General features: G+C 54.0%; 1 protein-coding gene across 2 annotated transcripts in view; it reads left to right on the top strand.

Annotated features, from left to right (window-relative positions):
* The window catches only part of HM13 (histocompatibility minor 13), a 201051-nt gene that overhangs the window by 42283 nt on the left and 142529 nt on the right, over positions 1 to 16239 (top strand). The window contains exons 11-12 of one of the 2 annotated variants that reach the window (XM_060230548.1): positions 2291 to 2376; positions 8448 to 8656. In XM_060230548.1, coding sequence (XP_060086531.1) covers positions 2291 to 2376; positions 8448 to 8598 — 237 coding nt within the window. In that variant the 3' untranslated portion in view covers positions 8599 to 8656. Of the gene's footprint in view, positions 1 to 2290; positions 2377 to 8447; positions 8657 to 16239 lie in introns of those variants that run through there. The other variant, XM_060230553.1, reaches the window with a different exon arrangement.

The following is a 16239-nucleotide window of genomic DNA, read 5'->3' as shown; positions in this document are numbered from 1 at the left end:
GCTGTAAGAGCCCTCTCAGCCCCACCCACCTCACAGGGTGTCTGTTGTGAGGGAGGAAGATAGAGGAGTCTCTGATTCAGAGAGAAGGGCGGGGTATAAATCTGCAATTTTTCTTCTTTTTCATATTAGGCCACGCCTCCCTGATGTAGCCAGTCCTCCTGGAGCTTACAGCAGGCCCTGCAGGAAGAGCCCTGTAAGCTCTTGGAGGATTGGCTACAGAAGAGGGGTGTGGCCTAATATGCAAAGGAGCTCCTGCTATGAAAAAAGTCCAGGTTCTCACCAGTCCTAAAACTAATCTTCAGGAAGCTGCCCCACATAACCACTGCTTTGAGAGCCAGTTGGGTGTAGTGGTGAAGTGTGCAGACTCTTATCTGGGAGAAGCGGGTTTGATTCCCCACTCCTCCACTTGCAGCTGCTGGAATGGTCTCGGGTCAGCCAGAGCTCTCTTATCTGGGAGAAGCGGGTTTGATTCCCCACTCTTCCACTTGCACTGCTAGCATGGCCTTGGGTCAGCCACAGCTCTCTTATCTGGGAGAACCGGGTTTGATTCCCCACTCCTCCACTTGCAGCTGCTGGAATGGCCTTGGGTCAGCCAGAGCTCTCTTATCTGGGAGAACCGGGTTTGATTCCCCACTCCTCCACTTGCAGCTGCTGGAATGGCCTTGGGTCAGCCAGAGCTCTCTTATCTGGGAGAACCGGGTTTGATTCCCCACTCCTCCACTTGCAGCTGCTGGAATGGCCTTGGGTCAGCCAGAGCTCTCTTATCTGGGAGAACCGGGTTTGATTCCCCCCTCCTCCACTTGCAGCTGCTGGAATGGCCTTGGGTCAGCCAGAGCTCTCTTATCTGGGAGAACCGGGTTTGATTCCCCACTCCTCCACTTGCAGCTGCTGGAATGGCCTTGGGTCAGCCAGAGCTCTCTTATCTGGGAGAACCGGGTTTGATTCCCCACTCCTCCACTTGCAGCTGCTGGAATGGCCTTGGGTCAGCCAGAGCTCTCTTATCTGGGAGAACCGGGTTTGATTCCCCACTCCTCCACTTGCACCTGCTGGAATGGCCTTGGGTCAGCCAGAGCTCTCGTAGGAGTTGACCTTGAAAGGGCAGCTTCTGTCAGAGCGCTCTCAGCCTCATCCACCTCACTGGGTTTCTGTTGTGGGGGAGGAAGGGAAAGGAGATTGTGAGCTGCTCTGAGACTCTTCGGAGCGGAGGGTGGGATATAAATCCTATTTCTTCTTCTTCCCAGGCCCCACTCCTCTCTGGGCCTGTTCCACTGCAAAACCTGGCCACCCAATCAGAAGGGATCCTGGGAAATGTCGGCTCTTCCCAGTACTCCTAAGCAGGCTTCCCTGGGGCCTGCAGGCCTCCCGAGGCCCAGGATCATGACACACCTGGCTGTTCAGCACTGTCTGAACAGTGCTGAACAGGGGCGGTGGAGGAGGGACGGTGGCTCAGTGGTAGAGCATCTGCTTGGGAAGCAGAAGGCCCCAGGTCCAATCCCCAGCATCTCCAACTCAAAAGGGTCCAGGCAAGTAGGCGTGAAAAACCTCAGCTCGAGACCCTGCAGAGCAGGGGGTGGACGGTGGCTCAGTGGTAGAGCATCGGCTTGGTAAGAAGAAGGTCCCAGGTTCAATCCCCGGCATCTCCAACTCAAAAGGGTCCAGGCAAGTAGGTGTGAAAAACCTCCGCTTGAGACCCTGGAGAGCAGGGGAGGGACGGTGGCTCAGTGGTAGAGCATCGGCTTGGTAAGCAGAAGGTCCCAGGTTCAATCCCCGGCATCTCCAACTCAAAAGGGTCCAGGCAAATAGGCATGAAAAACCTCAGCTTGAGACCCTGGAGAGCAGGGGAGGGACGGTGGCTCAGTGGCAGAGCAGCTGCTTGGTAAGCAGAAGGTCCCAGGTTTAATCCCCGGCATCTCCAACTAAAAAGGGTCCAGGCAAGTAGGCGTGAAAAACCTCCGCTGGAGACCCTGGAGAGCTGCTGCCAGTCTGAGAAGACAAGACTGACTTTGATGGACCAATGGTCTGACTCAGTATAAGGCAGCTTCATATGTTCATATGTCTTGTCAATCAGGAGACAGGAGCGGGGCGAAGGGGGAGCAAAGCGGGCCAAGCGGCAGCAGCCGAGGTTGCAAAGAGCTTCCTTAGTCTCCCCGCGCCCCGCCCCCTGTGCCCTGCTTTGGTCTGTCCCCCCAAAACCCCACCCGCCCCCCAGTATTCCAGCAGCCTCAAGCCCCCCAGCCCCTCGTGGCACCCGCCTCCCCCTAACGCTCCCCCTTCCTTTTCCCCCTCCCAGCCGGCTCTCCTGTACCTGGTCCCCGCCTGCATCGGCTTTCCGCTCCTGGTGGCTCTGGCAAAGGGAGAAGTGGCAGAGATGTTCAGGTGAGAGCTCGCGGCCAGCAAGGCGGAGGGTGGTGGTGGTGGCGATACATCTGGGGGAGGGGCTGAGCAGCTGAGATCGGGGGCTGGGGTGGGGGTGGATTTCGTGTTTGGTGGGGTCCACTGCCGGACTTAAGAGCCCCGTGGCGCAGACTGCTAAAGCTGCAGCCCTGCAGTCGGAGCCCTCTGCTCGCGACCTGAGTTCGATCCCGGCGGAAGCTGGTTCAGGTCGCCGGCTCCAGATTGACTCATCCTTCCATCCTTCCGAGGTCGGTCAAAGGAGTCCCCAGCTTGCTGGGAGGAAAGCGTAGATGACTGGGGGAGGCCATGGCAAGGAAATGAAAGGACAAAAGGAAATCCTGCTAGACGCAGGGGAGGGATTCCAATGTGGAGTTTGCTGCCTCGCTGCCCTGCTGTTGGCCACTGTGAGAAAGGAGGCTGGACTGGATGGACCCTCACTGGTCTGATCCAGCAGGGCTCTTCTGAGGTTCTTAGGAAGGCCTCAGCCTCTCTGCCCTGTTGTTGGCCCTCCAGAGGAACTGACTGGCCCCTGTGTGAGACAGGAGGCTGGACTAGATGGACCTTCAGTGGTCTGATCCAGCAGGGCTCTTCTGAGGTTCTTGTGAAGGCCTCGGCCTCTCTGCCCTGTTGTTGGCCCTCCAGAGGAACTGACTGGCCCCTGTGTGAGACAGGAGGCTGGACTAGATGGACCTTCAGTGGTCTGATCCAGCAGGGCTCTTCTGAGGTTCTTAGGAAGGCCTCAGCCTCTCTGCCCTGTTGTTGGCCCTCCAGAGGAACTGACTGGCCCCTGTGTGAGACAGGAGGCTGGACTAGATGGACCTTCAGTGGTCTGATCCAGCAGGGCTCTTCTGAGGTTCTTAGGAAGGCCTCAGCCTCTCTGCCCTGTTGTTGGCCCTCCAGAGGAACTGACTGGCCCCTGTGTGAGACAGGAGGCTGGACTAGAGGGACCTTCAGTGGTCTGATCCAGCAGGGCTCTTCTGAGGTTATTGTGAAGGCCTCGGTCTCTCTGCCCTGTTGTTGGCCCTCCAGAGGGACTGGCTGGCCACTGTGTGAGAAAGGAGGCTGGACTGAATGGACCCTCACTGGTCTGATCCAGCAGGGCTCTTCTGAGGTTCTTATGAAGGCCTCGGCCTCTCTGCCCTGTTGTTGGCCCTCCAGAGGAACTGGCTGGCCACTGTGTGAGAAAGGATGCTTGATAGATGGACCCTCCCTGGTCTGATCCAGCAGGGCTCGTCTGTTGTTCTCAGCCCAAGGTGCTTATGGAAAGTCTTCCTCTAAGGTTTAGCAGCATGTTCAAGTGTTCAGTACCAAACCGGGATCTGGTATGCCCAGGCTTGAAATGCCACTCAGCTGCAGTTACCTGGGGTCAGTCAGTTTCTCTGGCAGCCGGTCTGTGTCTCATGGTTATGATAGCAGGAGGGGAAAGAGAATGTTGTATGTGGCCTCAGCTCCTTAAAGGGAGGGTGGGATGATAGCGTGTTAGGCTGATTTCACCCACCCACCCCACCAGAACTTGGTCCCAAACTGCCGAGGCTTCCATAGCCAGGCTAAAAATGCCCACAGACACCTGCTGATCCAGAGCTGAGAACCCGTTTGGTGTAGTGACTCTTGTCTGAGAGAACCAGGTTTGATTCCCCCTCCTCCACATGCAGCTGATGGAGTGACCTTGAGTCAGTCTCAAGTTCTCTCAGAGCTGTTCCTCTCAAGAGCAGTTTCTGTCAGAGCTCTCTCAGCCCCACCTGCCTCACAGGGCGTCGGTTGTGAGGGGGGGGGGGAGGGAAAGGAGATTGTAAGGTGCTCTGAGACTCCTTCGGGTAGTGAAGGGTGGGGTATAAATGCAATCTCTTCTTCCTCTTCTTTCTTTTCTTCCTATTCTTCCTCTTCCACCTCCTCCTCTTCTTCGGGTAGTGAAGGGTGGGGTATAAATCCAATCTCTTCTTCCTCTTCCTTCTTCTTTCTCTTCCTCCTCCTCCTCTTTCCCCTTCCTCCTCTTCTGTTTCTTCTGCTTTTTCTTTGGTTTCTTCTTCCTTCTGTCCAGGGGTATCGCTCTGTGAAAGTCTCTTGCCTCAGCGTTTCGCTCCTTTGCCCCTCTTTGGCTTGTATGTCTGTTGCACCTGTGTCTTCCCTTATTTGGTGTGACTTAGCTGGCGGGACTTGTTGCAGAGAAATACCCTCTGGGGCAGGTTGGCACGAGAGAAGCCCTGCACTGTTTGTGTCTCTCCCGCCGTGGGCTTGTGGCGTGGCTGGAGAGACTGGAAGTAGCTTTTTCCATGAGCCCCTTCCAGAATTCCACTTTGATGGGTGCAGACAGCTTCTAGAAGGAATTGGATGAACATCTGGAGCAGAGATCCATGTGTGGCTGTTGGTTACAACATATAGATGGAACTCTCTGTCTGGAGCAGTGATGCTCTGTATTCTTGGTGCTTGGGGGGGCACAATGAGAGGGCTTCTAGTGTCCTGGTCCCACTGGTGGACCTCCTGATGGCACCTGGGTTTTTTGGCCACTGTGTGACACAGTGTTGGACTGGAGGGGCTGTTGGCCTGATCCAACATGGCTTCTCTTATGTTTGGGACAGTGATGCTCTGGATTCTTGGTGCTTAGGAGGCAACTGGGAGGGCTTCTGGAGTTCTGGCCGTGCTGGTGGACCTCCTTATGGGCCCATGTGTGGCACAGAGTGTTGAACTGGATGGGCCATTAGCCTGATCCAACATGGCTTTTTTTATGTTTTCCTACCAAAAAAGACCTGGTAGTGGTTAAGTGCATGGACTCTTATCTTGGAGAACCGGGTTTGATTCCCCACTCCTCCACTTGCAGCTGCTGGAATGGCCTTGGGTCAGCCATAGCTCTCAGAGGAGTTGTCCTTGAAAGGGCAGCTTCTGGAAGAGCTCTCTCAGCCAAACCTACCTCACAGGGTGTCTGTTGTGGAGGAAGAAGTTAAAGGAGATTGTAAGCCATTCTGAGATTTAGAGTGAAGGGCGGGTATAAATCCAATATCTTCTCCTTCTCTTTCTTCTTCTTCGCCTTCTCTTTTTTCTCCTTCTCTTTCTTCTCTTCTCTTTTTTCTCCTCTTTTTTCTCTTTCTTCTCCTTCCCCTCCTCTTTTTCTTTTTTCTTCTATTTCTCTTCTCCTTTATTTTACTCCTTCTTCTCTTTTTGCTTCTCTTTCTTCATCTTCTCCTTTTCTTTTGTCTCCTTCTCTTTCTTCCCTTCTCTTTTTTCTCTTCTTTTCCTCCTCCTTTTTCTTCTATTTTTTTCTCTTCTTCTCCTTCTCCCTTTCTTTCTTCTGTTTTTTCTTTCTCTTTCTTCTCTTCTTTTTTCTCCTCTTTTTTCTCTCTTTGCTTCTCCCCCTTCATCGTCATCTTCTTCTACCTTTCAACCGTGGGCACTGCAGGAGCCCCCCCCCTCCCCCAAGCGTGCTCTCGGTGGTGAGCAAACCGGCACACGCTCCGATCTCACCGCCGTGAGTGGATTCCGGAGTACAGGGCCCTCCTTGGAACAGCCGCAACAGCCAGCCCATCAGCCAAAGGGTCAAGTAGGGCGGGAGCGGCAGGTGTCCGACAGCGGCCGGTGGTGAAAGCCAGCCTGCTCGCTTTGGCTGCCGAGGGCGCCCTGCTCCAGGAAGCGGTGGGGGCGGTGGGAACGTGAGCCCTGGGCACCTTGAAGGTGCTTTGGAATGTGGAGGGAGGGGGCCAGGAAGCCACAGAGCCCGATAAAAGCGTATCTGCTTTGTGGAGCGGAGGCCTCCCCCTCCCCGGAATCCGGGCAGGTGTCGCGCAGCATCCCTCGGCTCCGTCCCAGGCCGCTTTGATGCACCGCCGGTTCCTGGGAGCGCTGACAGCCTGCGATGGGAAAGGACACCCAGTTGGACGCCTCTCAGGCACCGTGACCTTCACCCGGGCAGACGCGTTCCGGAGGAGGTCCAGGGGGAAGCCCGGCGAGACTTTGATGGCGTTTTGGAAGCGGAATGCGAGAGGCAGAATTTGGCGAGGGCGGGGAGAAAGTGTTGAAAAGCACAAATGGATGGAGAGGGGGGGGGAAGCGTGGGGCTTTGAGAATAGCAGTCAAGCCGCTCGGCAAGGGCGACAGCGAGCCCAAATCCCGCACTGGCCGCAGAGAAGACGAGGGCGACTGCAGGTTTAAACCCCGCCCTTCTCTCTGAATCAGAGACTCCAAAGCGGCTCACAATCTCCTATATCTTCTCCCCGCACAACAGACACCCTGTGAGGTGGGTGGGGCTGAGAGAGCTCAGACAGAAGCTGCCCCATCAAGGACAACTCCTGCAATAGGGAGGGACGGTGGCTCAGTGGCAGAGCATCTGCTTGGGAAGCAGAAGGTCCCGGGTTCAATCCCTGGCGTCTCCAAAAAAGGGTGCAGGCAAATAGGTGTGGAAAACCTCAGCTTGGGACCCTGGAGAGCCGCTGCCAGTCTGAGAAGACAGTACTGACTTTGATGGACCAAAGGTCTGATTCAGTATAAGGCAGCTTCATATGTTCATATGTTCAATAGCTATGGCTGACTCAAGGCCATTCCAGCAGCTGCAAGAGGAGGAGTGGGGAAGAAGAAGACTGCAGATTTAAACCCTCTCAGCCCTACCCACTTCACAGGGTGTCTGTTGTGGGGGAAGGAGGGAAAGGAGATTGGGAGCCGCTCTGAGACTCTTCGGAGTGGAGGGCGGGATATAAATCCAATATCTTCATCTACCTCACAGGGCGTCTGTTGTGGGGGAGGAAGGGAAAAAGCGTTACAAAACACACACCCTGTAGGGGGAGTTGTCCAGAAAGTATGGGAAGCCTCTCATCTTGGATTTGGGAATAGGACTGTAAATTGATAGGTGGGACTTTCTTCTAGTTTAGGGCAAAGTTCTGCAGATCCCCTCTAGGGAAAGCAGAGAGCTTAACTGCTGGCGAAGCATGGTGGGAAAAAGTCAACTAGAATGTTTAAAGGGTTGGAACACTCTCCCTTTGAAGAAAGGTTAAAATGCTTGGGGCTCTTTAGCTTGGAGAAACGTCGACTGCGGGGTGACATGATAGAGGTTTACAAGATAATGCATGGGATGGAGAAGGTAGAGAAAGAAGTCCTTTTCTCCCTTTCTCACAATACAAGAACTCGTGGGCATTCGATGCAATTGCTGAGCAGTCGGGTTAGAACTGGTAAAAGGAAGTCCTTCTTCACCCAAAGGGTGATTAACGTGGAATTCACTGTTGCAGGAGGTGGTGGCAGCTACAAGCATAGCCAGCTTCAAGAGGGGATTGGATAAGCATATGGAGCAGAGGTCCATCAGTGGCTCTTAGCCACAGCGTATTGTTGGAACTCTCTGTCTGGGGCAGTGATGCTCTGTATTCTTAGTGCTTTTGGGGGGGGGGCACAGTGGGAGGGCTTCTAGCCCCACTGATGGACCTCCTGATGGCACTTGGGTTTTTGGGCCACTGTATGACACAAGAGTATTGGACTGGATGGGCTTTTGGACTGATCCAACATGGCTTCTCTTATGTTCTTACGTCGGATTTACATCCTGCCCTCCACTCCGAATCTCAGAGCAGCTTACAAACTCCTTTATCTTCTTCCCCCACAGCAGCAACTCTGTGAGGTGGGTGGGGCTCAGAGAGCTCTCACAGCAGCTGCCCTTTCAATGAAAACTCCTGCAATAGCTCCGGCTGACCCAAGGCCATTCCAGCAGCTGCAAGTGGAGGAGTGGGGAATCCAACCCGGTTCTCCCAGATAAGAAATCTATGGCTGACCCAAGGCCATTCCAGCAGCTGCAAGTGGAGGAGTGGGGAATCAAACCCGGTTCTCCCAGATAAGAGTTTGCGCACTTTACCACTACACCAAACTGGCCGTCTGTCCACATCCCTAACTCTTCCTGTGCAGAGCCATCTCCTTGGAGGACAGGTGGGCTAGGAGAAGACTTCCCTCCCCCACCACACACACACACCTCCCAAGAAGTTCTGCCCACGCACACTCTCCGCTTGCAGCTTCTGCCGATCTCAAACTTCCTTCTCTTCTGTCCCCTCTCCCTCTCTCGCCTTCCTGCCCTGTCTGTGTCTCTCCTGCAGCTACGAATCTTCCGCCGAAATCTTGCCCCACACCCCGCGGCTCACCCACTTCCCTAACGTCTCCGGGTCTCCGGCCAGCCTGGCTGATTCCATGCAGCAGACGCTGCCCTGTGCCCACAGACGTCGGCAGCAAACGCCGAGCGCCATGTAGCCCCGGGGCCGGGCCACGCCCTGCCTGCCTGCCTGTCTCTCTGTGTCTCTCTGCCCAGGTAGGGGCTCTCACTCGCTGGCATCTTGCCGGAATAAGAGGGGGGTGGGAGGGCGGGGAGCTTAGTGCCCGTCTTCAGTAGCTGGGCTGACGGGAAGGAGGGGTGTGCCACTGCGAGAGAACGCAGCGTAGAGATGTAAAATTTCCGGAAATTTTTTGGGAAAAAAGAAAGGGAGCTTCTCAGAAGCTCAGCCAGCCAGGCAGTGAAGCCGGTTGTGGCGTGGACAGACTGCTGAGCCAGATTGAGTTACAAGACCAGTCCTGTAAGGCAGCAGTCCCCGACCTTTTTTAATAATAATAATAATAATAAAATTTTATTTATACCTTGCCCTCCCCGCCGAGGCAGGCTCAGGGCGGCTTACAGAGTGTGGCAAAAGCCATGTTAAACAATAAAACAATTATACATTTCTGTACCATTTAAAATTTACCATTAAATTTACATAACACAAAAGTCTAAAATCAATCTAAAATAATCTCATCTTATTGCTATCTCGATTGTTGATGTAAGTGATGGCATGGTGTTCATTTCAGGTTCCATCTTGGAAGGCTAGCCGGAAGAGGGCGGTTTTGCACGCCCTACGGGATTGGCTAATGTCCCGTAGGGCCCGCACCTCTTCCGGCAGCTGGTTCCACCATTGGGTGCTTTTATAGAGAAGGCCTGTTCTCTAGTTATTTTTCGTTTGGCCTCTTTTGGCCCAGGTACTTCCAGAAGGTTTTGTGAGCTGGATCGCAGTGCTCTCTGGGGAACATATGGAGAGAGGCGGTCCCTAAGGTAAACAGGTCCTCGGCCATATAGGGCTTTAAAGGTAATAACCAGCACCTTGTAACGAACTCGGTAAATAACTGGCAGACAATGCAGCTCCCGCAGCCTAGGCCGCACATGTTCCCACCGAGATAGGCCCAATAGCAGTCTGGCTGCTGCATTCTGCACTAGCTGCAGTTTCCGGGTTCGGCACAGGGGCAGCCCCATGTAGAGAGCATTACAGTAGTCTAGCCTCGAGGTGACCGTTGTATGGAACACTGTTGCCAGGTCATTGCGCTCCAGGAAGGGAGCCAACTGCCTCGCCCGCCTAAGGTGGAAATAGGCGGATTTGGCAGTGGTTGCTATCTGGGCCTTTTTGCACCAGGGACTGGCTTTGTGGAAGATAATTTTTCCATAGACCGGGGGGCGCGATGGTTTGGGATGATACAATTGTGCACTTTATTTCTATTACTTTGGTGTGGTGGTGAAGTGCGTGGACTTTTATCTGGGAAAACCGAGTTCGATTCCCCACTCCCCCACTTGCAGCTGCTGGAATGGCCTGGAGTCAGCCGTCGCTCTGGCAGAGCTGTCCTTGAAAGGGCAGCTTCTGCCGGGGCTCTCTCAGCCCACCCACCTCACAGGGTGTCTGTTGTGGGGGGGGAAGATAAAGGAGGTTGTGGGTCGCTCTGAGACTCTGTCCTCAAAAGGGCAGCTGCTGGGAGAGCTCTCTCCGCCCCACCCGCCTCACAGGCAATGTTTCCTCTAAGCTGCAGAGTCTTGTGAGTAAAAATTCTACCTTGTAAGCTACTGGCAATAAAATTGTGAACTGCTGGCATTAAAGTTATGAGCTACTGCATCAATGAGTGTGCTCTGGGGTCATCCTTCCTGAGCTAAGACAAAAATGCGTGAGCTGGAGGCTGAAAATCTGTGAACCAGCTCACGCTAACTCATCTTAGGGGGAACACTGCTCACAGGGTGTCTGTTTGGGGTGGGGGGAAGATAAAAAAGATTGTAGGCCGCTCTGAGACTCTGTCCTTGAAAGGGCAGCTGCTGGCAGAGCTCTCTCAGCCCCAACTGCCTCACAGGGTGTCTGTTGAGGGGGAGAAAGGGAAAGGAGATTTTAGGCTGCTCTGAGACTCTGTCCTTGAAAGGGCAGCTGCTGGGAGAGAGCTCTCAGCCCCACCTGCCTCACAGGGTGTCTGTTGAGGTGGAAGAAGGGAAAGGAGACTGTAGGCCGCTCTGAGACTCTGTCCTTGAAAGGGCAGCTGCTGGGAGAGCTCTCTCCGCCCCACCCGCCTCACAGGCAATGTTTCCTCTAAGCTGCAGAGTCTTGTGAGTAAAAATTCTACCTTGTAAGCTACTGGCAATAAAATTGTGAACTGCTGGCATTAAAGTTATGAGCTACTGCATCAATGAGTGTGCTCTGGGGTCATCCTTCCTGAGCTAAGACAAAAATGCGTGAGCTGGAGGCTGAAAATCTGTGAGCTAGCTCACGCTAACTCAGCTTAGGGGGAACACTGCTCACAGGGTGTCTGTTTGGGGTGGGGGGGAAGATAAAAAAGATTGTAGGCCGCTCTGAAACTCTGTCCTTGAAAGGGCAGCCGCTGGGAGAGCTCTCTCAGCCCCACCTGCCTCACAGGGTGTCTGTTGAGGTGGAGGAAGGGAAAGGAGACTGTAGGCCGCTCTGAGACTCTGTCCTTGAAAGGGCAGCTGCTGGGAGAGAGCTCTCAGCCCCACCTGCCTCACAGGGTGTCTTTTGAGGTGGAGGAAGGGAAGGAGACTGTAGGCCGCTCTGAGACTCTGTCCTTGAAAGGGCAGCTGCTGGGAGAGCTCTCTCAGCCCCACCTGCCTCACAGGGTGTCTGTTGAGGACGAGGAAGGAAAGGAGATTGTAGGCTGCTCTGAGACTCTGTCCTTGAAAGGGCAGCTTCTGGAAGAGCCCTCTCAGCCCCACCCACCTCACAGGGTTTCTGTTGTGGGGGAGGAAGGGAAAGGAGACTGTAGGCCGCTCTGAGACTTTGTCCTTGAAAGGGCAGCTGCTGGGAGAGCTCTCTCAGCCCCACCTGCCTCACAGGTGTCTGTTGAGGACGAGGAAGGGAAAGGAGATTGTAGGCCGCTCTGAGACTCTGTCCTTGAAAGGGCAGCCGCTGGGAGAGCTCTCTCAGCCCCACCTGCCTCACAGGGTGTCTGTTGAGGTGGAGGAAGGGAAAGGAGACTGTAGGCCGCTCTGAGACTCTGTCCTTGAAAGGGCAGCTGCTGGGAGAGCTCTCTCAGCCCCACCTGCCTCACAGGGTGTCTGTTGAGGACGAGGAAGGGAAAGGAGATTGTAGGCTGCTCTGAGACTCTGTCCTTGAAAGGGCAGCTTCTGGAAGAGCCCTCTCAGCCCCACCCACCTCACAGGGTTTCTGTTGTGGGGGAGGAAGGGAAAGGAGACTGTAGGCCGCTCTGAGACTCTGTCCTTGAAAGGGCAGCTGCTGGGAGAGCTCTCTCAGCCCCACCTGCCTCACAGGATGTCTGTTGAGGACGAGGAAGGGAAAGGAGATTTTAAGCCGCTCTGAGACTCTGTCCTTGAAAGGGCAGCCGCTGGGAGAGCTCTCTCAGCCCCACCTGCCTCACAGGGTGTCTGTTGAGGAGGAGGAAGGGAAAGGAGATTGTAGGCCGCTCTGAGACTCTGTCCTTGAAAGGGCAGCTGCAGGGAGAGCCCTCTCAGCCCCACCCACCTCACAGGGTGTCTGTACTGGGCAGGGGGCGGGGAAGATAGTCTATTGTAGGCTGCTCTGGGAGTCCGAGATTCAGAGTATAGGGTGGGATATAAATCCAATGTCATATTATTGTTCTTTTGTTGTTACGACTACATTGTTAATATATCATGAAATAATTATACAGCTCACAGCCTGGTTTGCTAACAGGCCACGGACCGGAGGTTGGGGTAAGGGGTTTCCTGTACAGCGCAGGGAAGGATGAGGAGGGAGGAATATTACTTTCTTGGCCTCAAGTCACAGCTCACTTAGGCGATCCCTTGGGGGCTTTCAAGGCAAGAGACGCCCAGAGGTGCTTTGCCATTGCCTGCCTCTGCGTAGCCACCCTGGGCTTCCTTGGTGTGTCTCCCATCCAAGAACTAACCAGGGTTGACCTTGCTTAGATGCCAAGAGCAACATCTGAAGCTGCCTTCTACTGAATCAGACCCTGGGTCCATCAAAGTCAGTCTTGTCTACTCAGACTGGCAGCGGTCTCTAGGGTCTCAAGCGGAGGTTTTTCATGCCTACTTGCCTGGACCCTTTTGAGCTGGAGATGCCGGGGATTGAACCCAGGAACTTCTGCTTACCAAGCAGATGCTCTACCATTGAGCCACTGCCCCTCCCCTGCTCTCCAGGGTCTCCTTGAGGTTTTTCACGCCTATTTGCCTGGACCCTTTTGAGTTGGAGGTGCCGGGGATTGAACCTGGGACCTCCTGCTCGCCAAGCAGATGCTCTACCACTGAGCTACCATCCCCCCCCCCATCTGTGCTTTCATCTTCCACCCCAACTGCAGCAAGAGCAGATCCCTAAGACCACGAGGCTTTTGTGGACATGAGCAGATGAAGCTGCCTTACGCTGAATGAGACCCTGGGTCCATCAAAGCCAGTCTTGTCTACTCAGACTGGCAGCGGCTCTCCAGGGTCTCAAGCTGAGGTTTTTCACGCCTACTTGCTTGGGCCCTTTTTAGATGGAGATGCCGGGAATTGAACCTGGGACCTTCTGCTTACCAAGTCAATGCTCTACCGCTGAGCCTCCGTCCCTCCCTCTATTGAGATCAGGCTAGCTTAGGTCATCCAGGTTGGGGCGGAAGAGCAGAGGTGGTTTCCCATTGCCTGCGTAGCAACCCCTGGACTTCCTTTGTATTTTTGGTAAGCAGAAGGTCCCAGGTTCAATCCCCGGCATCTCCAAATCAAAAAGGTCCAGGCAAATAGGTGTGAAAAACCTCAGCTTGAGACCCTGGAGAGCGGCTGCCAGTCTGAGTAGACAAGACTGACTTTGATGGACCCAGGGTCTGATTCAGTATGAGGCAGCTTCATACGTTCCTATGTTCAGCCACTCACAGAGTAGAATACCTGCCCGCAGGGCTCTGCGGCTCAGAGGGAACTTTGCTCCTCACCCCTCCGCCTCTCTTCTCTTCTCGCCTTCCAGCTACGAGGAGCACGCCACCCCCAAGGAGATGCCAGAGGATGCCAAAGAAGGAAGACGGAGCTGGAGAAAAAGGAAAAGTGACCTGAAGGCGGCTCAGCCGGGCTGGGCTTTTGTCCGCTTCCCCCCCCCCTCCCCCGCCTTTCTCCCCATCGCAAGTGATTTTTTTCCCCCCCAAGGCGAAAACAGAATGTGTTAACGGCTGTGTGTATTTGTACCCGTACGTCTGCCCGAAGAGCTTCAAAGCGGGGCGGGGGCACGTGGGAGTGGCATTGTTGCCCGTGGACCTGCCTGCGCAGAGCTCTTCAACCCCCTCCCTCCCACAAAGGGAGAGAGGGAGCAGGAGCCAAGTGCGTCTCCCCCCCCCCCCCCCCCGAAAATGCCTTTGACACCCACTCCCTTATCTTATTTGTCTCGGTGCGATAAAATTGGGAGGGAGGGAAGGACGGGGGAGGGGGGGGACATGGTTTTTAAATTTTGTATTGTGGATTTGCTTCTTCTCGTATTAAAAAAGAAATCTTGAAGGACTCGCTCTCACCAACGGGGTTCTCCGGTTCTGTCGCGGCCCCCTTGGGGAGGAGGGGGAGCAGGTTGGGGCTCGGACCGCCCGGGTGTGATTCCCTTCCAAGTACGGGGAGATCGTTGGGAGCCGCCTTAAAGGGATTCGGAGCATCAGTCCCATCAAGGTCAGTATTGCCTACTCAAGCGGGCAGCTGCTCTCCAGGGTCTCGGGCAGACTTACCACCAGGTAACGTTGGAGACGCCAGGGATTGACCCCAGGACCTTCCACGTGTGAAGCAGAGGCTCTGCCATTCAGCTATGACCCCTTCCATGAAGCTGTATTGTACTGTTGTTGGCTTTCCAGAGGAACCGGTTGGCCACTGTGAGACTGGATGCTGGACTAGATGGACCCTCACTGGTCTGATCCAGCAGGGCTCCTATGTTCTTCTCAGGGGAAGGCCTCGGCCTCTTTGCCCTGTTGCTGCCTTCCAGAGGAACTATTTGGCCACTGTGTGAGACAGGATGCTGAACTAGACAGACCCTCCGTGGTCTGATCCAGCAGGGCTCTTCTGATGTTCTTAAGAAGGCCTCAGCCTCTCTGCCCTGTTGTTGGCCCTCCAGAGGAACTGGTTGGCCACTGTGTGAGACAGGAGGCTGAACTAGATGGACCCTCACTGGTCTGATCCAGCAGGGGTCTTCTGATGTTCTTAAGAAGGTCTAAGCCACTCTGCCCTGTTGTTGGAACTCCAGAGGAACTGGTTGGCCACTGTGTGGGACAGGAGGCTGGACTAGATGGACCCTTCCTGGTCTGATCCAGCAGGGCTCTTCTGAGGTTCTTCTCAGGGGAAGGCCTCGGCCTCTTTGCCCTGTTGTTGGCCTTCCAGAGGAACTATTTGGCCACTGTGTGAGACAGGATTCTGAACTAGACTGATCCAGCAGGGCTCTTCTGATGTTCTTAAGAAGGCCTCAGCCTCTCTGCCCTGTTGTTGGCCCTCCAGAGGAACTGGTTGGCCACTGTGTGAGACAGGAGGCTGGACTAGATGGGCCATTGGTCTGATTCGTGTTATAAACAATTTTATTAGTAACATATGGTAGTAGAACTATTTCTACAGCTTATAAAAAAAAGCCTTAAGATGAAAGCATCATTCTACCCCACATCTTACTTTCCTCCCACCCCACCCCCCAATAATTGACCCCCGCCAGTGTTATTTTTTTAAAAAACAGATATTAAAGGTACCTTTAACTATCAAGAAAAAACAAAAATTGATTAAGAAAGAGAAAAAAGAGAAAAAAAAACCCTTCAAAAGTTATATTCTTGTCTTAAAGGTCTTAATCTTCAAAAATTGTCCAGTGTCCTTTTATTTTCCACTCTTTTCCAACATATCTTCTGAATTTCTTCCACTCCCGATTAAAGAGTTCTAAATCGCAGTCTCTTAATTTTCTTGTTAGCTTATCCATTTCACTCCATGACATAACTTTTAAAGTCCAGTCCATTGGTCTGATTCAGCAGGACTCTTCCGTTGTTCTTATGAAGGCCTCAGCCTCTCTACCCTGTTGTTGGCCCTCCCGAGGAACTGGTTGAGGCCACTGTGTGAGACAGGAGGCTGGACTAGACAGACCCTCACTGGTATGACCCAGCAGGGCTCTTCTTATGTTCTTATGTCTACTTTATGTCTAACTGGCAGTGCCTCTCCAGGGTCTCAGGCTGAGGTCCTTCACATCCTTTTAACTGGAGATGCTGGGGATTTAACCTGGAACTTTCTGCATGCCACGTTAATGCTCCATCACTGAGCCATGGCTTCTCCTTCCTGCAAGAGGTCCTCCGGAAGCAGCAACTGGGAGAAAGGGCCCTTTTCTCCAACTTGTGCCCCCGCCCTCCTGTGCAGCAAGCCGCAATATTTAGAGAGCCAGTTTGGTGTGGTGGTGAAGTGCATGGACTCTTATCTGGGAAAACCGGTTTGATTCCCAACTCCTCCACTTGCACCTGCTGGAATGGCCTTGGGTCAGCTTCATGTCTGGCAGAGGTTGTCCTTGAAAGGGCAGCTTCTGTCAGAGCTCTCTCAGCTCCACCCACCTTGCAGTGTGTCTGTTACGGGCGAGGAAGGGAAAAGATACTGTAGGCTGCTCTGAGACTCTGTCCTTGAAGGGGCAGCTGCTGGGAGAGCTCTCTCAGCCCTAC

This window comes from Heteronotia binoei, chromosome 2 (assembly GCF_032191835.1).
Source record: "Heteronotia binoei isolate CCM8104 ecotype False Entrance Well chromosome 2, APGP_CSIRO_Hbin_v1, whole genome shotgun sequence".
Taxonomy (NCBI): Eukaryota; Metazoa; Chordata; class Lepidosauria; order Squamata; family Gekkonidae; genus Heteronotia; species Heteronotia binoei.
This window is presented reverse-complemented; position numbering and strand designations above follow the sequence as displayed.